The sequence below is a fragment of the Pinus tabuliformis genome, chromosome J, assembly GCF_031772625.1.
Source record: "Pinus tabuliformis cultivar Carrire ecotype Pingquan chromosome J, CPIR1, whole genome shotgun sequence".
NCBI lineage: Eukaryota > Viridiplantae > Streptophyta > Pinopsida > Pinales > Pinaceae > Pinus > Pinus tabuliformis.
The window spans coordinates 490047074-490073325 of record NC_142295.1 but is presented as its reverse complement, the minus strand read 5'-3'; the positions used below and the strand labels follow the sequence as shown (position 1 = coordinate 490073325).

The 26252-nt window shown below is 34.5% G+C and overlaps 1 protein-coding gene across 1 annotated transcript in view; it reads right to left on the bottom strand.

Moving 5' to 3' along the window:
* The window catches only part of LOC149227933 (uncharacterized), a 38970-nt gene that overhangs the window by 8683 nt on the left and 4035 nt on the right, over window positions 1-26252 (bottom strand). Inside the window, exon 3 of the mRNA XM_089380625.1 lies at window positions 24410-24643. Coding sequence (XP_089236751.1) covers window positions 24410-24643 — 234 coding nt within the window. The remainder of the gene's footprint in view (window positions 1-24409; window positions 24644-26252) is intronic.

The following is a 26252-nucleotide window of genomic DNA, read 5'->3' as shown; positions in this document are numbered from 1 at the left end:
AGTAAAATATAAAAATAAACCATTTTAATTTTAATTTTAATTTTTAATTTTCCCAATATATATCTTAATAATCCTCCTCATCATCTTCTTCTTCCGTAACCAATACTACATGCTGTGGATTCAAATCCAGTAGCATATTCAAAAGATAATGATCTTTCCATGGAAGCCCACATTTATAACGAAATTCATAACCTCACCTGAAAATACCCTAGGTTTACTGTTACAACATAAAATCTGTATATATAATACACACAAACTATTTACAACAAAATTCATAACGACACCTGAAAACACCCAAAGTTTACTGTTACAATATAAAACCTATAAATACCATCTGTATAAAATAAATTTATGATATCCATATATATATATATATATAATTCATCACAAACAAACAAACTAATTAATAAATAAATATATATATATATATATATATATATATATATATATAAATATATATATATATATATATATATATATAAATATATAAATATAAATAATTCAAAATGTTTATGTAAATAAGATAATAGCATAGTGGAAATTAATTTACAGAAAATGGGTTCGTTTTTTTTCTCCTAAACAATGCCTCTGAAATAAAACAATAAAATACCATTCAAATTTTATTTAAATATATATATATATATATATGGACTTGAAAATCCTGTACCTGCAAATTATATGTACGCAACCTTCATTGAGTTTAATCATATGTTTGCAGTACTTGTTGTTTTCTGCAAGCAAATTCAACTCTGCATCTACACCGCTCAACTTAGAAGCAGTGTCTTGACAAGACATGTCTGTGTGCCAAGGAGCCCTAAACTCAATACAAAACGACCGCATTCCTGACATTTTGTTGCTGTTAGATATGTGACGAGGAGGAAGAAACTTGTGGGAAACTATCAGCCATGGGAAGCTGATAAAGCCATCAGAAACGAGCAGTTAGGATAGGGCAGTACGCTTTCTCTGAATCTGTAATTTTTCCCTTTTTGAACCTTGTTCTTATAAAGGAAACTACCATAGTGAACTTATTATTTATTGTGCATCTATCATTTTTATATTTATAATGATTTAATAAAATTTTGTATTTATAATGATTTAACTGAAAAATAAACACGTTGTACAAATTCTATAACTATAACTATTAAATAGGTGGAATTACTCTAGAAAAGAAACACCATAAAAATGATAATTATCCTAAGAAACCAATTATGTGAAAACTTTACAAGAATACGAAGGAGTATACATTTCTTCTTAAACAAATGAGAGTAGAAGGAAAATGTATAAGTCATTAAGTATTGTCGAGCTACCAAACAATATTCTCCTATAATCTTCCACAAAATGTTTTTCTTCGTTGCTTTACAATATTCTCCTATAATCTTCCACAAAATGTTTTTCTTCGTTGCTTTTTTGTCTCTCTATTCTTTTTAGTGATTGCTTTTCTATGAAATATTGAATTATTATAGTGCACAAAATGTTTTTCTTCGTTGCTTTTTTGTCTTTCTATTCTTTTTAGTGATTGCTTTTCTATGAAATATTGAATTGCTATAATATTGAATTGCTATAATGGTTGATTAACTATTGTTTTTTTTTTTTCAAAAGTATTAACATTTTTTCTTCATTATCAAGTTTATATATAGATATAATTCTTATATATATATAACATTATAGTGTTTTCATATACTACTAATTCCACACAAGATGATGATGGTGAGTTGATGTGGTTTATAGTTGAACATGCAAGATACAATTAATTGTTATCTTGTTGGGGCATAACCTTCCTATACTACAAACTCATTTTGAGGAAAACAACCCTTATTGGAAAGATATAGGAGGGTGAGATGAATAATTTCTTTCATACACAATCCTCATTACTTGATCATATTTTCAAACATTACAAGGTTATAGAGCAAGTTCCTTGACCAACACACATAATCAATTTTTCTGTGAAATACTTTAGAAATGTACCTCCTCTTTAAAAAAAATTGCAAATATATAAAGGTCAAAAACTTGATTCTAGTATGGTCTTCAATGTCTTGCTTATTTAGCTAGTTTATAAGTAAAATTGGAAATGTATATCTTTCATAACTATCTACCCATATAAATTATAACCTAGCCTTATCTCACTATAAAGCATATCAAACATATAAATATGTTAACATACCTTCGTACATGTTTAATAACCATAAACCAATATATATGGTATCCCTTTGCTAAATTTTCTGCATAGTTACTTTACCATATAGATTATAGGGTTTACAACATTACTTGATCATGGAACTTGTACAATTTCTTATAGATATACAAATTGTAGTATCAAACAACCTTGTACGTTCATAAAAACATGTTTGTTCCTACAACCAAACCTTCCCTTTGTAAGTAGTATGCATGGTGAACACATACAAGATTCATATGAATGATTACTTTTATGCAAATACCTAATATTGTTATTTAGATATTTGTTACATAAAAAGTTTAAATTACTTATGAGTTCAAACTACCTAACATAATATATCAACTTTACCTATTGTTATATCAACATGTCAAGTACAAGAAACTAATTATTTTTATTCAAAGGTTTAATAGCCAAAACAAACTCCGAAATGTTGTGCTCAAGGGACAAAACATCATTCTCTTATAATCCCTCGAAAATATTCATGAGTTATAAGGGTTGGACTTTTAAATTTGCATCTCTAAACCTTGTCTAACACTTTAACATAATTGTACATGTTTCATACCAAACTATAACATAGTTTTACTTTTCTTTTCTTGAATCTTGGTACCATAATTTTCTACCTAAGAACTTATCAATCATGCTTAAATAATTATATAACAATTTTTCTTCATATTATAGAAAACTAAAATATGATTCTCGCAATAAAAGTTTTGTAAATTGATATGCAGGACAATAGAGCACTGTCTTTATTTACAACTATGTAAAGTATTTCCATGCAAAAAATTATTTCCAACTAACTAAAATTATATACTAATGATAATATTTACAACTAAGTAAAATATATATATGAAAAAATATGAAAATATATATATATATATATATATATATATATATATATATATATATATAGATATATATATATATATATATATAGCATTAGTTATTAAGTTGACAAAAATAACACTCTCAGGATTTATTACATGTAAGAAATAGAAAGAGCACAAAAGTAGAAAATAAACTTACCTACATATATGTGTTGATATTAGTTGGAAAATCAACTCTACTAAATATCCTCATGTAACCTTAGTAGTTTGATAAATAGTTGCAATTTAAAATGCTTCAAATGTAGTAACATATTAGAAAACTTGTTGCTATGGACCAAAAGGAAATAAGTTGATAATTATTCTATTATTCACAATCAAAGATAAATAAAAAATAAAACATATTATGAATATGCATTAAGGGAAATTTTCATAACTAAACCATCAAGGGATTAGGCCTAAATCCCAATGGGTGGATGTATGGAACTCATTTACAATAGAATTAACTTTCATAAAAATTGGCGAGTATAGAATAATTGGTCAAAATTCCCATGGGGATGAAAAAGTGAAAAATGTAGCCAATGAACACTATTCATTTAGAGGGGTCACAAAGATAATATATGAGAGTGTCCCATACGTAATGTTAGAGTTTAAGAGCCAATATATAGTGGAAACTCACCTACTTCTTACATCATTACCATAGTCTATTAAATCCAAAGAAATAAAATAAAAATATTTTTATGAATGCAACTCAACTATTAAGGAATGTACAATAGCTATAGCACATATCGAAACAATTCAATTTCTACAATTAATATCAAATATTATTGCAAGTGATAGAGATCCAATTTTCACTAGTGATTTTAGTACTAGAACATTTTCTTGTTTAGTTACTCAATTAGCCCATAGCTCCTATTCCTCAATTCACTAGGAAAATTGATATTGTGAACAAATGTATAAAAGGACATATTTGTTTATTTTTATTTGTTAACTAGACTCAATTATCAAATGGTTTCCCTTCATAAAATGGTGATACACCACATCCTTCCATACTTCATAAAAAGTGTCCCCATTTATGGTACTTTATGGTTATCATCATCCATCCATCATACCAACCTTGAGAGGAAAAGTGAAGGTTCAAGTAATGGATGGCCACAGAGATCACTAAGAAGATATTCTTCAAATATTAAAGGATAATTTGGTTTTGGCACAAAATAGGATGAAATAACAAGCAAATCCACATTGTAGTGAATGGGAATTTGAAGTGGGAGACTTGACATTTTTAAGGCTACAACAATACAAATTGATGTCCATCAATAGAAATAAGGATCTAAATGATCACCCTTATAATATTATCAATAGGAGGTATTATACAGGCTTGTTAGTATGTCTTACAATATGGAGCATGGTAGAAACTATATGATTAGTAGTAAATCAAGTATTTCATTAACAAATGTGAGGAGGCCCACAAATAATGAAAATGGACCCCAAATCGACACCAAGGAACCTAAAAAAACCCACATAGCGGGAATAAATATGCTAACATTGAATAGTCATGGATTCATTTGATTAAGAGTCAATAAGGTAAACTCATTTTCGACTATGAGGAGGAAGATTGCCTCTAAGGTCTCTAAGCTCCAAGGTAATATTGGTCCCTAGATCAAACTTTTGGATAATGCGTTGAAGTCAATGGCAGAAGGCCCATAGAAGGAGGACCTTAACATATTTCCAATAAATTGACATGGAACGGAGAAAGAGATGATATGAATGGATGAAGTCATGAGGTATAACTAACACAAGGATGGTTGAGACAAAAGATCAATAAGGACTACAAATGGTCGGCTAAGGGTTAGATTTCCCTTGAACATAAAATGGCACGAGACAAATTTAACCTAGTAGAAGTGACTAATGAGAACTACATGATATCATACAATAGCACATGAGGAAATGAAGCAGACTCCATAGTGACTCGAAGAGTAAGAATCAAGAGGTGTAAAAGGACTCATATGTTTGGTATGTCTTCTAGGAAATATAAAACCAAATTGTAACATAATGATGTAAACAAGTTCCATGTTTAAGGGTGACCTGACTCATGCTATCATTTTGACTAATATAATGGGAAAAATGGTTTCCTCACCTTTTCTCTTTTTATTATTTGCTATCTCCTTCATAGTTTAGCGAGTATGAAAGAGAAGACAAGTAATCTCAATGGTATATTTTTTGTTTAGTTTTAACAATCATGAAAAAGATATAAAATGATACTCAATAAGGTGTGTTATTCATGGTTTAACTAGGTTGAGGAATAGATAGTGGTCTCCTAGATACAAGGTTTACTTTTCATGATGTTTTAATGAGCTCGAAAAAGAGATAAAAGGATGCTCAATACACTTCATTATTTAAAAACACTCATAAGGACACAAAGGAATCTCATCTTCGAGGAATGAGTTATATAAGGGGTACCAACTTATTTTGAGCTTAGAGAACCACCCTAATCAAAGTGAAGAAAAGAGGCTTGCATGTTAGACCACTAATTACAGTTGTCCCTCCAGGAAAGGAAAGAACACCTAGTGAAAGTAAATGAAATGGGAAATAGTAACATAATTGTGATGATGAAATGGGGCCAAGGCATATCAACATGCCTAAGTGAGTCTAAATGTTGTAGAAAGCACAAGGTAAAAGGAGTGTGGAATATTCCCGAGGTATGGTTGGAAGATGACAAAGAAGAGGATATGAGGCTCAAATTCAAAGTCAGAGTAGGTCAAAAGGAGGGATTTTGAAGTGATAAAAGGATGTAGCATGGACACAAAATGGGAAAGAGGGGCTAAACTAGGGAATCCATGTGACGAAGGTTCTACCACACAAACTATAGTGTGCAAATATTTAATGGTTAATGTCGTAACGTAAAAGGATTGGACCTAAGGCATAATGAAGATGGAAATGATGGCGAGACCTACCACTATATGCCATGTTCAAGAAAAATGCATCTAGGGCCATTTAAGTATCAGAAACTCGAAAAATCTCCAAGTATGATGCTCAAAATTCTCCATAATACTAAAAATACAAATTAGTTCGTGACAAAATGTGATAAAAACAAGATCATGATCATGGATAAATGGCTTTATAGGAGGTAAATAGCCAATGGATAAAGGGATTCTCCACATGTGTGAACTCATATTAGGTTAATATAGGGACAATACACCAATGTGGGGCTCATTTGCATAGATACAGTTGAAGAGTGAAAACTAGTGGAGGAAACTATCATTTTCCCTCAAACTTTCAATTGTAATTTCATCATCCATAGGAGATTATTTGGGATTCTGCTTCCATCAAGTAAGTGCTCAAACTCTCTCCTCCATTATAATTCCTCTTTTATGCAACTTCATGGACTTTACACTTCACGGAGACCCTTCTTCAGGGATTTGTGTGTTTTCATTCCCACATAGGATCCTAATAGATTATAATGTAACTAATGTGATAAGTAATCAATGATTCTTATCTATTATGAGATAAGTATGACACCCCTATGCTTAGATATGTTGTTATGACCTGTAGATTGCATATTTGTGACATGTTTGACAAAATTCCTATGATGGATAGTAGAGGTATAGTTAATTCCTTGTTCAATTATTTTAATTTATAGCAATATCTTGATGTTACTTTTCATTTCTCAAAGTTTCATGAAGTTATGTGTAGTGGCCTCACTCCTAGCCCTAAAAAAGTTGTACAAAATCTAAGGTCGTTGTATTTGAATTAGCTGGAAGAAAACCCAAACTCTTGCATGCCCTTTCAATGAGAGTGAATGGAGGGTCATAGTCACATGCATACCCATGTCATGGGAGAGGCTGAGGCACTAGGTCAGTAAAATACTAAGTTGTCTCAGCGGTTGACCATGTGGAAAGGTTGGTTGGCTCCTATAGGTCCTAGGACATGTGTAGAAGATCAAATTGCTTGTGTTTTGTCAGTTCCACTTCCATAACTATACATGGGGAGTTGAAACATATCACAGTGGCCTCTTGTCACATGTTTACCATGGTGGACCAGTTAGCTTGGGTAAATGTGGGAGGAGTGCATTACAGAGTGGTATTAGAGCATGGTTTAACCCTTGGATTGGATGGGTGGTGTGTTCGTCATGCATACATGTCAGTTGCATATGTGCTCTTTATGCTTGTGGTATATTTGTTTGTTACATATGCATGGTGGTGGTCATTGTTTTCGTTCCAATTCCATGTGGAATTTGATGATATTGTTGTTGGGATTTGTTTGTGATGAATGCATGTCAGTTGTATATGCATTTGTTATGCATGTCAATGTCTATATGTTGTTTTGTATGCATTGTCATTGTTATGGTTAAGCATGTACTGTAGGATAGACATATATCATGAGGTCATTGTATGGAATTAGTTCATCATGATGTTATTTGATGATCCTAAGTATTGCAACAAAAATGTTTCAACTCCCAAGGTTACCAACTTAAATTATCAACTCGAGGTTCGTACAAACTTAAGAGGTGTCAGCACTATATGTTTAGCATACAATGTGTCCTTCTTTCATGGATCTGATGTAATGAAGTGAATTTCATGAAATCAAAGCCTAAACTAATTGCAGAAATGGAAATATTACATTCAAAAGAAATTAATCCTAGGCAAGAACAATAATTTGTAATTGAAATCATAAGAGTATGAATTCAAATAAATAAGCCTAATCTAGTTTGTGAAAAAGACATGTCCTAATTGGTGTTTATTCTTCCTCAATCACGGATTTAGATCTTAGGGGTCATGATTCAAGCCTAAGAGACAAAATCCAAGCTTTTGGATAAAATCACGTCACTTTACATGTGTTGCACAAGGTTGCTACATGCTAAACAAAATTGCTATAGGCGAAACATAATTACTACAGGAAAAGTTAATTCACCGAATGACAAAGTAAATCAAATACAAATGGGATGAGACAATTTTAATTATTAATTAGGATGTATTACGACATCATTCTAGGTGGAATCATTCCAAAATACCTCTGTTAACACATAGTAAAAAATAGTAGAAAATTACTATAAGATCTAGAAATTCAAGAACTAGTGAGCAAGTTAACCTATCAAATGCCTAACGTAATCAAGTGAAATACATTGGGGTAAATGTGTTATTAAATTGAATTTTCTTAAGACCTAATCCAAGTGGAATATACTGAAATGAAACTCATTAGCATGTTCTAAAAAATAGCATAAAATTACTACTATTTGGCTACAAAGGACTTCTAGAAATTGTAGATTTGTGAACTAGTAAACCACTCCAAGTAGCTCAATGATGAAAATGACTTTTCAAAGTTGGTATGAGGATGAGTCATGGTTTTGACTCTATAAATAACCTGAAAAATAGCTTACTTCAATCATTTAACCCAATCCTACACCAAAATAAAAATCTTGATTTTTTTATTATTTCTTTGATTTACATTTTTTTAGCATTGAGTATTGTAAAATTTTTATTCTAGACCCTAAAATTTATTAGTCATCCATATTCATGACATTATTAATGTGTAATTTGAAATATGAGAGAATATTTTTATAAGTATAGCTTCCTAAAATTTGATTTAATATGAAATATCAAATTTAAATTAATTGAGTAATTATTGGTTGAATTACAAAGAGTAATCCTCTTTACCCAGTTGTATCTTCATTCTCAATATAATAAGATCATAATAAGGCAAGAGAAAATCCAAAAAATGGTTTTTAAAACACACAAAGGTCATTAAATTTTGGTGATATCATTTAGCTTTAGTAATTCACTTTAATATTTGTACCAAATTGCATCTCATGAAGGAATTGAAGTGAACCTAACAAAATTGACGTGATGATGTAATGAGAAATATCCAAAACCTTTAAGGATTTTTAGGCTTGATAGGATACTACCATGGTCAACAAGCTTCATAAATAATGTCCACAAAACACAATTATGGCTATCATCCTCCACGAATCCCACCATTTTTTAGAGGCAAAGTAAAGCTTCAAGGAATGGATGGCCATAAAGAGCACCAAAAGACACTTACAAGTATTAAAGAAAAACTTTATCATAATACAAAATAGTATGAAACAAGTAAATAAACATTACACTAAAAGGGAATTTGAAATAGGGATTGGACATTTTTGGCCTTACAATCATACAAATACATCGTCTTCCAATGTAACACCCCTGAGCTGTATGTAACACTATGTTAAGAAAATCTAGGTATGATCTGTAACAATGAAAGTAAATACTTTATTATTGAATAAATAAAGATAGATTAATAACTTGGAAAGAAATACACCAACAAATGAGATTCTTTCCAAATGAAATCCCATTGGTGAATGGGAATGGATAGTTCTTTCATGATAAGACTTCTAGAAAAAATTCTAGATAAGCTTAATGGATTGGGAGATAAATATCCATTAGGTTGCTTAGCAAGAAAAAGATGCTATGTTTAACATAAAAGCTTTGCAAGAGAGAAAGGAAAGATTTTATAGGAAAAGCCTAGCAGGAGAGAAAGGCGAGCTTTTCCATGAAAATCCCAAGCAAATGGATAAAAATATCCACCTAAAATCGGGACACCGCTAAAGGAAACCATATCATGAAAGAGGGTATTAAATACCCATTGAAGAGATCAATAGGAGGTAGTTGATCCATGGCAAGAAATCTCATCTCTAGGGTGAATTGGAGGTAGCCAGTTCTAAGTTGGGTGGTGGTGCTCGATTTTCCAAGTGACGGCTCTTTTAGCTAATCTAGTTTGCTTCAATTGCTTGTGATGTTTTGTATGTGGCTCCTTACTCTTATGTTGTCGCATCTTTAAATTTATGAGTATAATTTCATTGTGCTATCTTAAGTTTCATAAATTTTGTTGTTGTCAAATTTTTAAGTGTATGGGTGTACTTGAATGTATAATCGTTTTTGATGTCATAATGGAATAATTATGCATGTGATGACTATTGAATCTAAATTTAATCGAAGTTAAATTGGGGGATGAAAGCCTTATAGGTAATTGTTAATACTAGGTCACTGATGTATGTGAAAAATGGTATCGGAGCTCTAAGTTCAAATATTGTGGCCTAAGTGCCAACCCACCTCTATAAGATATGAATGAGTGTATGTCTTAAACTAAGTCCTACACAAATAAGAAGTTTCAATTACAGGTTTGGTTATAAATTTTTATAAGAAAAATATTCGAGAATCCATAAAGGTGAAATTAAGTCTTAAAATAATTTGGAGGACTTTGAAGCCATAGAATGTCAATATTATATTGATTACTTGAAATCAAAGGTAAGTTTGAACTAAGGTTGTTTTAAATTAAGGATTTTGAAAGAACTAAGGGTCGTTATTTTAAAGAGGAGTGAAATCTCCTATATTGTTTGTCAAGCATGTAACTAGTTGTATTTCCAATTGCATACAGGGATCAATTAAAAACAAAAGTAGTCCAACGGATCACTAGATAATTAATTTGAATGGATTTAGGAATTTGTTAAAATATTTGTACAAATAAAACCCCAATAACTATTACTATTGACTTGCAACGAACTTGGACATTTAAAATAAGAAAGCATGACTGGTTGAACTGCACATTGGGCGAATAAACAATTGTAATTTTGAATATTTATGTAGATACATAGCCCTTCCATAAGTATAAAATTGTAATTTATGATTTCAATCAAATTGAAATTTCATAGGAGAATTTAATAACATTAAGAAGGATTACGATAACTCGGTGTTACACGCTGTGAATTTTGTGTACCAATTATAAGTTCTACAGAGTTGGAGAAGTTGTTTACTACAAATAGCAATCGTTAGTTATTTTCGTCGAAGTTTCAACTACTATAAAACAATAAAATATTTCCTGATTTGAGAAACAATGTCCTTTAAAAATTTGTGTCAAAAAGGGATCCACGGAGATCAACACAAATATTACTGAGGCACATGATTTCACATGATCAGATGAGATGCGACTCCAATCCTGTTTGTGTTGATGCCCCCTCTGCAAGGAAATTTCCCTTTCAATTATCTGCTCTTTCATAGTCCACAAGATTGTCCATTAAATAGTGAGGCGATTTTTTTTGTTAGTTCATTTCCTTGTCGAGTGAGTTCCTAACTAGTCAATTGAACTCTCATCTCGTCGAATTCTTATTCATTGAAATTTATTCCTTCCTATAGGCCATGTGGGATCACAGGGGCTCGTACGTTGTAACTGTTCCTTTTCCTAGTCGAATTCCTCCATTTCATGGTTGATTTGAAGGGATGGTTTGGATTGAGTGAAGGAAAACCATCACTCAAGAAAAGACAGACTATATGCTCTCAAATACAGAGATTCAGCAGGTTGCAGAGCTCCATGCCGAGAGTGAATTAGAGGAATGAGTTACTTCCTTAGTGAAGTTGGAGGTAAATGACGAAGGTGGAGCTGATGTCTATCTCAAGGCCATGATACTCCATATTGTTAATTACATTAATAATATTATGAGTCCATATTTCTATTATTAAATTTTATTGATTATATTTAAATACCTTGAGTTTAAAAGTACAGATGGTTGTTAGAGTGTGTGGGTTATTGGTAGGTTTAAAGCACAAACCACACCTTGCCAATTTGAGTGGTGACTGAGGTTTTCCTTGCCAATCTATAATGTCTCCCTCTCCACTTGCCTTATCCACTGATCTGGAGGTGTTCACTTGCGGATTGAGTTGCCACAAAATAATTCAGTGCATAATGCTCTTTTAGGTCGACATGCCTTAAAATCATTTAATGGATAAGTATTATCCTTATTTTCATCCCACATACACATCCCATTTAGATAATTGTTATATGCTTCTGTTATTCACTAATCTAGAGATGTTTCAATAATAAGCATAATTATGGATAATGATTATCCTTAATTTCATGTGGACAAGTCATAAAATCTCTCTAACCTCATCTCCTCCATGCACGTAATGACAATGAACGCGGATGTTTAAAGAAAGACCAGGTGAAGACTAAAATTAATGCTACTACATTCACTATCATGACAATACTTTAATTTATACAAGAAACTTCTTTACATAATATTATATGTTTGTTCGTTATTCATCATTTGTGTAAGAATCTACTGGATCATGATGTGCTCAGTGGTAGTATTACATGTATTTTGTATTACAGCGCTTATAACATGTAAAAATTTTCAATTTTTTTTATCGTGTGAGATAACCTGATGCATAAAATTATTGATTAGTTGAGCAAACCAAGGACAGTTGTGGATGGATAGGCTCTATCTGATTAACGTTCAAACGACCCAAGATCTCATGGGAAGATGTGGGTGCCTTATCCATAAATAAATCAATCACTATCAAGATCATCCACCTCCCTCCGTTGACTATCACTACCCACACAAATTTGTTTGACATGCTCAAAGGAGGTGCATTGTAAGTAATGCATGGTTACAACATCCATCCATTATAGGTAGGTATGTTCTATAGCATTAAGTGAGTTTGATATCAAGGGTAGGGTTCAAAAACAATGGGATGTTTTCTCCTGTCCTTTTAGACCTTAGGAATATAGAATATGATACTGCTTTGGGGTTACCCATGACCAAGCATCAACATGACTATGTACTATTATTATTTCTCGTTTTTTGAAAATTAAGATCAACATGACCACGCTTGACACAACGTGACTGTACTTCTTTCATTGTTGGTCCCATTTTCATTTACCAGCATCCCAAAGATTAAAATACCTAGAGTTTCCCAATAAAGAGCTGCTCAAGAATGCCAAGACCTACAAAAATTGTTCTGAGCTGCAATGGTTGAATGTGTTCAAACGATTGAGAGAATGGGCAAGGCCATAGTTATAGACAACCCATTTTTTCAGAGGCATAATTTCTCCTCTTGGCAGGACACTAGACTTGTCACCAATTCTCGCGATATTTTTATTGAATGTTGTTACAAGTGATGCCTCTGTTCTTCCCACCGAGTTGCTCAAAGATGCAGAAAGAAAAGGTGGATCAAATTCAATGCCTAATAAATATTTAAATCTCTCTACACGACAAAAATTGTGGTTAAAAATGCAATCTAGTTCTTGTGATGTTCAAGTGAAAGTCGGTCACAGGTAAAAGGAGTTCTCTAGATTCCATGCACCTAGATTGAGTTCAATTCTCATGATGGGTTTTCAATTTTTGTTAGAAATTTGTTCTCTAGTAGTGTGAGGTTTGTTTGTGTTGAGCAATATTTCCAGTAAATACATTCATAACGAAGGAGCCTAAGAAGTTATGATTTGGAAATTTGTGACGAGCGAAACTAGTGGTCGATGCGAATCTCCAATTTCGATCGGTAAAGTTAAATTCTTTCCAAATTAGTATATGAATTAGAATATACATTTATACATGATGGGAAGACATTAGAAAGTTTTCTGGTGAAGGTTAGTTTTATTGTAGTGCAACTAAATAACTTATGTATGTGTGTCTGCATAATTATGTGAGCTATTTTTTATGCATAAAGCATCTCATAAGTATATGAATACTTTCCACTTGGAGTTAATAATTTAAATTATGCTTGAAAGATGTACATTATCCTTCATGTTGCATAAGATGAATGGATATTTTCCCAAACACATGATCTATTTACCTATAGGTGCTTACATATATGTATGGTTTGCATGTATGGCTCATGTGTGTAGTTACCATGAGTTGCATTGGTATGGTTACATGCATGGATGGCTCAAATTTTTCACAAATTTCCATGATTTAAAAATTGATTTAAGATAACTTACAATGGGTATAGTTGGGCTTGATGAATAAACCAAATTTGATTTAATCTTTGCACTTTAACTTGAATTTCTCAAAGTCTAAGTATGGTAGTTCATATACCATGGTGGATAGTTATAGTAGCATTGCGAGGAGAAAGGAACCATGAAAAGATATATTGAAACAAATAATTATGAAATACATTATATAACATACAACCTTGCAAGGTTGTAGTAGAATAAAGAGTAATGCAAAGAAATGACAACAAATAACATGATGATTATTCTAATAAGTAGGAATGGTCAACCATAAGTAGGTTTCCTTTTTAGTTATGCCTACTTATCGAATGTTAAGACTTATGTGAAGATTAAATTTGTAATTCATTATCTATGTTGTAGAAAGATCTCCAACACTTAACTTATTATAGAATGCACTTCTAAAGGAAAAAGGCCCCATACACATGATAGACCTAGTTTTAAAAGTTCATAGTAGAGTGGGAGGAATGAACAAATTTGTAGTAATTGTAAAGTATGATTATTGCAATGAAATTTTGAATGATGGGTTTTTGTAGCATGGTCATCATTTTTAATAAATATGAAAGCAAGTGTAGAGAATGTTGGATAAGGAAAGTGAATTATTCCATACTATCATCATACCACTTTAAATTATTGAGTTGTATGATTAATACTCAAGGGCATAAATTAATAAAATTCCAACCAATGTAGGTAAGGATAGGCTAGTCAAGGACATAACTTAATGGAATAAATTTTATGCTTATAGAGATTCTAAGAAAGGATGATTTATGAAAGAGGAAATGTTGAACTCATATAAGGTAAATCATAAATAAAAATAGATAAAATGTCATGTTTTTTTCTTTCCATAGATCATGGACAACATGAGGAAAAATAAAAAATAAAAGTATATAAATGAAAACTATATACATCATAAGGAAAGAAGTTCATGACATACAATGAACATTAACAACAGTTGATGGTTAATTAAGTGGGTTTCATCCTAGAACAAATTCTGAAGGTTTTATTTAATCTATTCATGAAGGTTCCCATGAAATATCACTTAACACATGAGACTATGTATTTTTAAAATTGTCTTTCAATTTAATATGGTTGTGTTGATTGGTGCATCTACATGTAATGATGCAATCCATTTTAAATGTGGTTTTTCCATTGGTTGATCCATTAATTCGCATTATTTGGAAAATGCTTCAAATATAAAATATTGAAGGGAACTAAACCTTACCATGTTATTATTCAATATGAATATGTAATTAGACATGCCTAGTTAGGAACCCACAAGTTTAGTTTGAGCAAATAAATCTCATAACAATCGTAACTAAAGCAAATAAGAGGCACAAATTATATTAAAATCTAGATGAAACTAAGGTCGAATTTGATAAGTAAATGCACAAATGTAATACAACTCATTGTATGCGTGTTGGAGAAGACATCATACAAATTATGACTCTAATAAGAAAGTCAATGGGACTCACACCAAAAGTACATCTAGTGTAAATACATAATAGGGGTGTAAAAGAAACTCCTGGTGTTTCTCGATTAATAGTAGTAAGAAAGTATTAAATACAAACTCAAATTCCAATGTGTAAATTATTTCAACTAAAAGTATGCAACCTCAACCTTCACAACATTGATGGGCATATCCATCCAGGTATACATGGGCTTCTACTAATATCTCACAAATATGAACGTGTCAAATATGTAGCAAGAAGAAGATGCCTTCAGTAGAAGAATGGTAGATCCTACAAATGTACTTCTTGTGGGAAGTGATAGGATAAAAATGGTCTATGTTCTTCTACTACATATACACAAAGGATACCTGCTTTATGAAATGAGAAGAAAATTAGATATGGTGGAGCTTGATGCATTTGAAAAAGAAAAACAAATAGAACAATCCAGAGCAGCGTGATTACACACTAGATTTGGAACATGATTGGTCCAAATTAATAAACAAATATTGGGTAAAACAAAAAGTTTCACATTAATGCAGCTCATGATGATCAAAGGATCTTAGGTTGGTAGTAAAATAATGCATGCATCGAGTGAAATGGAACATATAAAATGTTCTAGATGAGGAAGAAAGAGGATAACAAATCATGCAAAAACTTGTTACTAAATTAAGAAGATGATGGCTAAGTGACACTAGTAATGAGGATTGTGGTGCACAAAGATATTGGGTATCTTGCAATCTATTCAAATAAATGGACAACCATACAATGTGAAATGCATATTTTGTACCACTACTTCCTATCAAGCAATATGGGAGAATTCTACCTATCAAATTGCATTGATAGTGTTGTCAGGTTTTGAATATAACAACATAACAATTATTTCATAAACAATTTAAGAATTGTATTCTACCGGGTAATGATTTGTTGTTAAGTGGGGTATCAACATTCTAATGACTTAGGTTCACACCCTCAGTCACATAGTGACTAAAAACTTAATGGGTGTTGAATTTATAATATTGCAACCTCATTTATAACTCATGTATGGGAAATGTATGTATTTTCATACTCATTGTTCAATTGGTTTTGGACATATACTGAATTATTCATGGACAATGAGGTGTTGGAAGAAGTGTAAAAAGAGAAACAACAAATCATATGACATGATTAGTTTAATTATGGAGTACTTTTGGGTACCAAACGATTTTTTTCTTGGCTAAAGACAAAGTTAAGGTTGTTATTAGAATTCAAATATAACATTGAAGTCCATACTAGATTAATTATCATATTCAATAGTCTTCTATTATTAAGACCTTGTCTAGTGACTCATTAAATTTCAAAACTCAAAGTTATTGATCAAATTGTAGTAAGAACGATTACCTCTATGGTACTATTTTGCTGAAATTGTCCTGCAACGACAAGACACATGAAAAGGATTAGCTAAATAAAATCACTTGAATACTTTGACATAAAAATTATTTACTTATGCTCTAGTTGCATAAATTGAACAGGTCTGTGAAATTCTTTATTCTCCAATCGTCAAACTGAACACGGTTTGATTATACTTGATTAAAGGTAATTTGAATAATTGAAGCAATTTTTGGCATAATACTAACATGGTTATGAAGTATATGTCATGTAGGTGATGTTATGGACATTTGTTATTGTGTACACATTGTACAAGTGGTAATGTGTACAAACGGTACAAATGGTATTGGTATGGATGCATGTATTGTATGATGATATATGACATGTATAACTATATGTGTGTGATGCACACTATGTGTAGATACACATGTTTGGGAAGAAGGCACTCAATGATTTCCTGGTGTGGCAGCCGACCAAGGGTGTGTACCGAAAAAAAGACAAAGGTGGAAGCTAAGGAGTAATTAAAGGATAAGTATCAATGTTTTATTTCTATTTTATTTACATGTGATTTATGGTTCTTATCTATGGTTGATGGTTACATATGGTTTATGATTTTTATGGTCATGAGTTAACCTGATGTAATATTTTATACATGTTGATTGGTCAAAAGTGCTAGTTTGACTTGTGACTAATGCAAGGAGATTTTAGGAAGCAAGTGTTTGATAAGAACACAAATGCAATGGAAGAACATGCAATTTCTTCATATTATAATACAATGAAAATAAGGAATCATAGTTAAATGGCGAGCAACATTAACCCGTATTTACAGAAATAGTAGTATTGTTATATCAAGTTATGACATTAATTGTGGTAAAAAAAGTTGAGTTTTGCTTTTATGGCATCTAAAGTCCCTCACAGAATTGAATCAACAATGTTGCAAGTAGCAATTGAAGGAGAATTGTGGTACAAATACTTTGTAACCTATATATCGGAAGATTTTTTTTCAGGTGGCAAGGCCATGGGAACCTAGAAATTCAGAAACAACTACGTGTGAATGAGGAAATAAATTGTAAAATGGAGTAATACACCAACGACGGTGTAAATTTAAGGGGGGAGTATTTAACACCCCTCTATTGTATGTATGTTAAGAAAAGTTAGGTCTGATGTGTTACAAAGAAAGTAGATACTTTATTACTAAATAAATAAAGATAAATTGATCACTTGAAAATGAGACACCAAGAGACGATATTCTTTCCAAATGAAATCCCATTGGTGAATGGGAATGGATAATTCTTTCATGATAAGATTCCTAGAAAAAATTCTAGATAATATTAATGGATTCATATATAAATATCCATTAGGTTTCTTAGCTCGAAAAAGATGCTAAGTTTAACATAAAATACTTGTAGGAGAGAATGGCAAGCTTTTATGGGAAAAGCCTCACGGGAGAGAAAGGCAAAAATTTCCATGAAAAGCCTAGGAAAATGGATAAAAATATCCACCTAAAAGCAAAACCCCACTAAAGGAAACCATATCATGAAAGAGGGTATTAAATACCCATTGAGGAGATCAACAGGAGGTAGTTGATACATGGCAAGAACTCTTAGCTTGTGGTGAAGTGGAGGTAGTCATTTCTAGGTTCAGTGGTGGTGCTCTATTTTCCAAGTAACGGTTCTTTGAGCTAATATAGTTTTCTTCAATTGCTTGGGATTTCCTGTATGTGGCTCCTTACTCTTATGTTGTCGCATTTTTTGGTGGCCCAGCCCTCGTGCTAACTTGGACAAAAGGTTGTTTTGTTTTATTACAATAATTAAATGTATGATTTCTTATCCAACTTTAAAATACTAGAGGAGGAGGTTCTACATGTGACCGCGTATGATTACACTCTAGAGTAGAACACATGTCCCGTCCTTGTTTTGCATCCTCCCGCTCAATGTGTAACCCTAACCTTTATTCGACTTGGTCATTTTTTGTTTGGCAAGAGAAGAGTTCTGTGTCGCTACGCTCTGGTCTAGTTCTTCCTTAAGGGTTATGAACTCGTCGTTCTGGCATGTTTCTGTTCCTCTATATTGTTTGTTGGTCATTTGATGGCCCTGGTTTGTTACCCAACACTCTGCAACTATATTTTGTGGGTATGTGTAGCCTGGTGGTTTTGTACCCCTTTGATAGCTCTTAATGTCTAAACTTTTGTACCTATGGTTATCGTTTGTTGGCTCTACTATTCATCCAGTTGTTTGGTTGTTTGCATGCTCGGGTGGTGGCCACGAGGTGACCCCATTCTCAACCTCATATTGCCAATTTATAGGTAAGTTTTCTATCTAAACTTCAATGCTATTTCACTTTTCCTTCCGACGCTGACTGGTATGCTCCCTTGTGGTCAGGGTCCCTTGCAAATCCACTGCCTGTTGTTGTTGCTTCTCCGCGTACAGCAACCTCTCTCTCTCTGGTAAGCAAAATCCCTTTTATATTTTTTTCCTTTACTTCTTCTCCTCGGAGTTGGTTTCTGTTATCTAACTCTCTGTGGATGATGACTGTAGGTGGAGGGCGAGCGCTAGACACTGGTCTCGGCTCCTTCGGCACTCCACTAGACCGGGTAGGGTCTCTCCATGGTATTGTTGTTCATCGACTATTGTTATGTTTTGTAGCACGTTCTGGACTTATCTTTTAGTTGTTTAGGTTGCTTTACTGTAGATTCCAGTTACTGTGAATTTTTGCTAGGGTCCAGTTCTGTAAATGAATTCAAGGTTTTGTAGTTCGAGTATGTTTCCAGGGTTTGAAGCCGGATACTCAACCTTTGCTATGACGCTGTCTGGTGGATTTATATATGTATATATTTGGGGGTTTTGAACCCACTTCTCTGTTCTCCTTGAATATGAATCGTAACTTACCTTAATTTATTTCTTGAATTTCTTACTATGTAGTCTATAAATTAATAGCGAATTTTGCACTTGTTAAAAGAAAAGTAGTTTTGTATTTGACTAGTTTACTTGTTACCTGGCAAGTGCACGGTCTTTGTGTTCTAGTCTCTATAATTAGTGGTTATGAAACCCTCTGGTTTGCTGCTTGTGCGCTCGTTCTGTTTGGGTTGTTGCCAACAATGCTCTTGGGTCCTCGTCTCTCGGTCCTTGTTATCTTTGCTTGTCCTTACAGTCTGTCACAGTATATTCTAGCATACGAATGTTTTCTTCTGTCTTGGAGATGTAATCAATATTTTGTTTGGAAATGCACTCAATGAATTTGTTTAGAAACAGGAAAAGAACTAATTGCACATGGAAATCAGATCGCTGTAAAATAACACTTCTACGTTCTTTATTGCTCTTCTACTATGGTGGGAATCAACCCTAATAGAATGTTTTCATTCCTATTTTGTACTATTGTATGAAATAGTTTGTGAAACTACCAACAATTAGTTTTAGTTACATTCTCAAATGTTCTTCTAACTTATCAAACTAATTCCTAAATATTAACTTGAAAGAAAAATGAAAATGAAATTACAAAATGTAAACAACTATTGGGCCCTAAATGATAAAAATTCTTAGAAAAAATAAAATGAACCCAGGCACTATGACCTGTCAACAAACCAACCTGTAACCTGTAAGACAAACACTTGTCTTCCTGTTTACCCTGAGCTAGATGCTCCTGCATCAGGCTCCTGGGGTAACAAAAATTCATGGCTCTGTTCCATGAGTTCCTCAACAGAATAGTCTACTCGCTATATTTGTGCCACATCAAGCCACGAAATATCCTCAATGGGACAGTTCTTCCACTTGACAAGGTACTGAAGGTACTCTTTCCTGCAAGTGTGTTTGGCCACCTGTGTGTTGAGAATTCTCTCAATCTCAAGGGGCTGAACTGTAGGCATTTGCCTCATCCAAGAACCATTCTCAATCTGGGTGTCTCGTTATGGCGATGCTACACTGTCATCTTCAGGACTAGTAGTAAATGGAAATAGATCTGCCACATTGAAGATGGGTGATATGCCTATCCCTGGTGGCAGCTGTAATTCATAGGCATTGGCAGAGAATTTGCGAAGAATTTTGCAGGGGCCAATCTTCTTGTATTTCAGCTTGTTATATTCGCCCTTAGGAAATCATTCTTTGCATAAATGCACAAGGACTTAGTCCCCTACATTAAACTGTACTTCTTGTCGCTTTAAATCTACATGCTATTTATATCTCTGATTGTTGTCCTACAATTTGAACTTTCCCTGCTCGTGTAAGTCATTCATTGCCTTAGTGAAATCTTCCCCGTCAGCACTGCTCCATTATAATTTTCCCAGATCTCGTAGCTCATGCACTTTGCGAGGATGCATTCCATACAAAATCTGAAAAGGACTGTAACCCGTGCTATGATTTGTTGAATTGTTATAAGTGAATTCCACCTGAGTAAGCACATGATCCCACATTCATGAGTTCTCTCCAATCAAACTTCGTAGCAGGTTTCCCAAGCTCCTATTCACCACCTCTGTTTGCCCATCAGTTTGTGGGTGATATGCGGAGCTGAAACTCAACTGAGTGTCCAACTTCTTCCACAGGGTGCACCAAAAGTGCCCTGTAAATTTCACATCCCTGTCCGAGATAATGGACCTTGGTAAGCCATGCAACCTGACGATTTCCATGAAAAACAAGTGTGCTACGTGAGTGGCATCACTGGTTTTTCAACAAGGAATGAAATGTGCCATTTTCGAAAACTGATCTACTACCACCATCACCGAGTCAAAACCTCGCTGCATCCTTGGTAGACCCAAGACAAAATCCAAGCTGATTGAGTCCCATGGTCTACTTGCAATAGGTAGTGGTGTGTAAAGTCCTACATTTTGGCTATGTCCTTTCACCAATTGGCACACTTTACACCTAGTCACATATCACTGCATGTCCCGTCGCATCTTTGGCCAGTAATAAAAGTGTCCTAATTGTTCTAATGTTTTGTCTATGCCAAAATGCCCGGCTAGACCTCCACTGTGCTTCTCTTGAATGATATTTTCTCTCATCGAACAATCGGGAATGCATAATTGTCCCCCTTTAAACAATAGCTTCTCCTGTAAATTATAGCCCAACCATGGACTATTTTTTCTCAGCAAAAGATTCTAACAGGCTTCATAAGCCTCTTTGAAATTCACATCAGTCCGATACAAGTCTTTCAAATGCTCAAAGCCCAACACTTGTATCGTACTCTCCTACAAGAGAAAATCTCTTCTCCTCAGCACATCTACCACCTTGTTGGCCTGCCCACTAATGTGTTTTAATACAAAAGTGAAACTCTGTAAATATTCGAACCACTTAGCATGCTTCTGATTCAACTTATGTTGTTGCATCACTCCCCAATAGATAGTGTCTTCAATGCTTTAGTGCTTGGAAGACAGCATAGAATTCTTTATCATAAGATGAGTACTTATGCCTGCTCTCATTCAACTTCTCAATGAAAAATGCAACAGGTTTGTCTTCCTAGCTAAGAACAGCTCCAATGGCCATACGGCTTGCATCACAATAGACTAGGAAGAGCTTATTAAATCAGGCAATCTTACGATTGGCCTCTCAGTGATTTTTTTCTTCAATAACTGGAAGCTCCTCTCTGTTGCTTCAGTCCAACGGAAAGGCTCACTCGATTTCTTAATAGTATCCAACATAGGCGCACAGATTCCACTAAAATCTTTGATAAATTTATGATAAAAACTTGCCAACCCATGAAAACTACAAACCTCAAATAGGCTCTTTGGGGATGGCCAGCTAATAATAGCTGCAACATTTTTTGGGTCCATCTTCAACTCGTTCTCTGCAATCACAAAAACTAGATAAACCAGTTCTCTTTGAAAAAAAGTACATTTTTTTAGATTTATCAACAGCTTATTCTGTTGCAATTTCTCCAACACACTTCGAACATGTCATAAGTGTTCCTCCTTAGTCTTGCTAAAAAATAATATATCATCAAGATACACTATCAAAAACTTTCTAATGAACTCTTTCAGAATTTCGTTCATCAGTCTCATAAAGGTATTAGGGGAATTACTTAATCCGAATGACATTACCAGCCACTCATACAACCCTTCGTTAGTCTTGAATGATGTTTTCAATTCATCCCCTTCTCTGATCCAGATCTGGTGATAACCGCTCTTTAGATTGATCTTCGAGAAGTATGCTCCACCACTCAGGCAGTCCATCATATCATCCATCCGTGGTAGTGGAAACCTGTACCTGATGGTAATCTTATTGATGGCCCTCGAATCCATGCACATTCGCCATTATCCTCCTTTCTTTGGATCGATAACTATCGGAATTGCGCAAGGGGCTCAAACTCTCCCTTATCAGCCCTTTATCTAGCAATTCCTGCACCTATTTTCTAATCTCCTCATTATCTTTGGGGCTCATCCAGTATGTTTCCTTGTTTGGTAGACTTGCTCCAGGTATAAATTCAATGTGATGATTGATACTCCTCTTAGGAGGCAGTTTATCTAGTAGATCATCCACTATGATATCACTAAACTCCTGCAACATCTCCTGAATTTCTTCTGGTAAATCTGAAATTTCAGTGTGTAGTAACACTGTCTTTGGCCTCCTTACTATAGCATAATTCACTTCATTGTCTTCGATCTGCTTTAAGAATTCCTTTCCTCCCACAAGTAACACTTTTACTCCACTTGTTTCTACTGTTTCTTCCTCCTTGATGGGTACAAGTGTGTGCTCAATCCCATCCTTGACAAACTTGTAACAGTTTGTATTTCCATCATGCACTACCTTCCTGTCATACTACCATGGCCTTCTTAGAAGTATATGACATATTTCCATTGGCATAATATCGCAAACAACCTTGTCCTTATACCTACCAATATGAAACTCAACTTCAGATTGTTCGTCAACCAACAGCTGATGGACTTTCTGCAACCACGATACCTTGTAGGGAGTGGGATGCTTCAGCTGCTTCAGACCCAACTTCTCTACCATCTATGTGGAAACCAGATTATCCGTGCTCCCACTATCAATAATCAACTTGCAGCATTTTCCGTGCGACTTAAAAACTATCCGAAATAATGCCTTCCTTTGAGTTGGGTCAGTTGTCTCCTTTGCTGGTTTCAAAAGTACTTTATTCAGAACTAAGGCTTCCCCTATTTCTGACATATTTTCGGCTTCCTGGGGTGGTGCCTCTTCTTCCCCCGACTCTACAAGATACGCTTCTCTTTGACCAGCTTGTTTCGCTCTAGGATACTCAAAAGACCTGTGCCCCCACTTTTGGCACCTGTAGCATTGATAGGTAGCTCCCCCTGCCTCAGCCATGTCCCCTACCTCTCTAATATGCCCTTCCTCCTCTAGTGCTTTCTACTTTTTCCGCTGTCCCTGAAGTTTTACAACTGCTGCCCTCTTCACTATTGTTGGCAGTTCGTCCTCTCCCATAGGATTGTCCTCTTCCTCTACCAGTTCCTCGTCCTCTCCTAGCATTCTATTTTTTGGTGATCTTCTCCTCTACCTTCATGGCACTTTGGTAAGCTTCCTCTATATTTTTTGGGGAAAGAATGCTTATCTCATCCAATATTTCCAATCTTAGACCATTGACATACCTTGTTGTTTTTTCCGGGGTATCCTCCGTGTAACCAGCTCTTAAATTTACCTAGTAGAATTCTTCAGTATATTCTCTCGCTGTCATTCCTTTTTGCTTCAAATTCTGCACTTGCTGATGTAGAGAAATCTGGTAATCTTTGGGAAAAAATATACCTTTCATCTTGGCCACCAGTCTTGGCCATTTCTTTATTGGCAACTTATTCATCCTTCTCCTTTCAACATGGACACTGTCCACCACAAGGCTACGTGCCCCTTTAACTTGGTTGCAGTGAATTTAACTCTCTGACCTTTACTGACCTCTTCACATTCGAAATAATTGTCCAATTCGCTAATCCAGTCCAACAGAACTTCTGTGGACAAGCTACCATTGTAGTTTGGAATTTCTGGCTCAGGCTTGCTGCTAGCCAATAGGACCAACCTCAACAATCTAATTTCTGGTCCTTCCTTATCTGATCCATCTGTTGCAACTATAACTTCTTCTTCGCTGTCATCTCCTACCTCCGGATCCCTTCTCCTTCCTGCTTCAACTGCCTCCAAATGGGCAGTAAGGATCCTAATTTCCTCCCACAATCCTTCCTCTACTACTCTCTGAGCACCTCTTCCATGACCTCATCTTCTGACTTCCATTTCTCACGAAAACTAAAAATCCTGCTCTGATACCAAAATTTGGTGGCCCAGCCCTCGTGTTGACTTGGACAAAAGGTTGTTTTATTTTATTACAATAATTAAATGTATGATTTCTTATCCAACTTTAAAGTATTGGAGGAGGAGGTTCTGCATGTGACCACATATGATTACACTCTGGAGTAGAACACTTGTCCCGTCCTCGTTTTACATCCTCTCGCTCAATGTGTAACCCTAACCTCTATTCGACTTGGTCATTTTTCATTTGGCAAGGGAATAGTTCTGTGTGATTGTGCTCTGGTCTAGTTCTTCCTTAAGGGTTATGAACTCATCGTTCCAGCACACTGCTGGTCCTCTGGACTGTCCTTCAGCTGTTTGATGGCCCTGGTTTGTTTTCCAACACTCTACGACTGTATTTTGTGGGTATCTATAACTCACTGTTTTTGTACTCCTTTGATAGCTCTTAATGTCTAAACTTTTGTACCTGTGGTTATGGTTTGTTGGCTCTGCTATTCATCCGGTTGTTTGGTTGTTTGCACGCTCAGGTGGCGGCCACGAGGTGACCCCGTTCTCAGCCTCAGCTCGCCAATTTATAGGTAAGCTTTCTCTCTGAGCTTCAATGCTATTTCACTTTTCCTTCCGACGCTGACCGGTATGCTCCCTTGTGGTCAGGGTCCCTTGCAAATCTGCTGCCTGTTGTTGTTGCTTCTCCGCATACAGCAACCTCTCTCTCTGGTAAGAAAAATCCCTTTTATATGATTTTTCTTTACTTCTTCTCCTCGGAGTTGGTTTCTATTATCTAACTCTCTGTGGATGATGACTGTAGGTGGAGGGCGAGCGCTGGACACTGGTCTCGGCTCCTTCGGCACTCCACTAGACTGGGTAGGGTCTCTCCATGGTATTGTTGTTCATCGACTATTGTTCTGTTGTGTAGCATGTTTTGGACACAGCCTTTTAGTTGTTTAGGTTGCTTTACTGTAGATTCCGATTACTGTGAATTTTGGCTAGGGTCCAGTTCTGTAAATGAATTCAAGTTTTTGTAATTCGAGTATGTTTCCAAGGTTTGAACCCGGATACTCGACCTTTGTTGCGACGTTGTCTGCTGGATTTATATATGTATATATTTTGGGGTTTCAAACCCAACTCTCTATTCTCCTTGAATATGAATTGTAACTTATCTTAATTTATTTCTTGGATTTTCTTACTATGTAGCCTATAGCTTAATAGCGAATTTTGCACTTGTGAAAAGAAAAGTAGTTTTGTATTTGACTAGTTTACTTGTTACCTGGAAAGTGCGCGGTCTTCGTGTTTCTAGTCTTTGTAATTAGTAGTTATGAAACCCTTTGGATTGCTTATTGTGCACTCATTCTGTTTGGGTTGTTTCCAACAATGCTCTCGGGTCTTCGTCTCTCGGTCCTTATTATCTTTGCTTTTCCTTACAATCTGTCACAGTATATTCCAACATATGAATGTTTTCTTCTGTCCTGGAGATGTAATCAATATTTTGTTTGGAAAT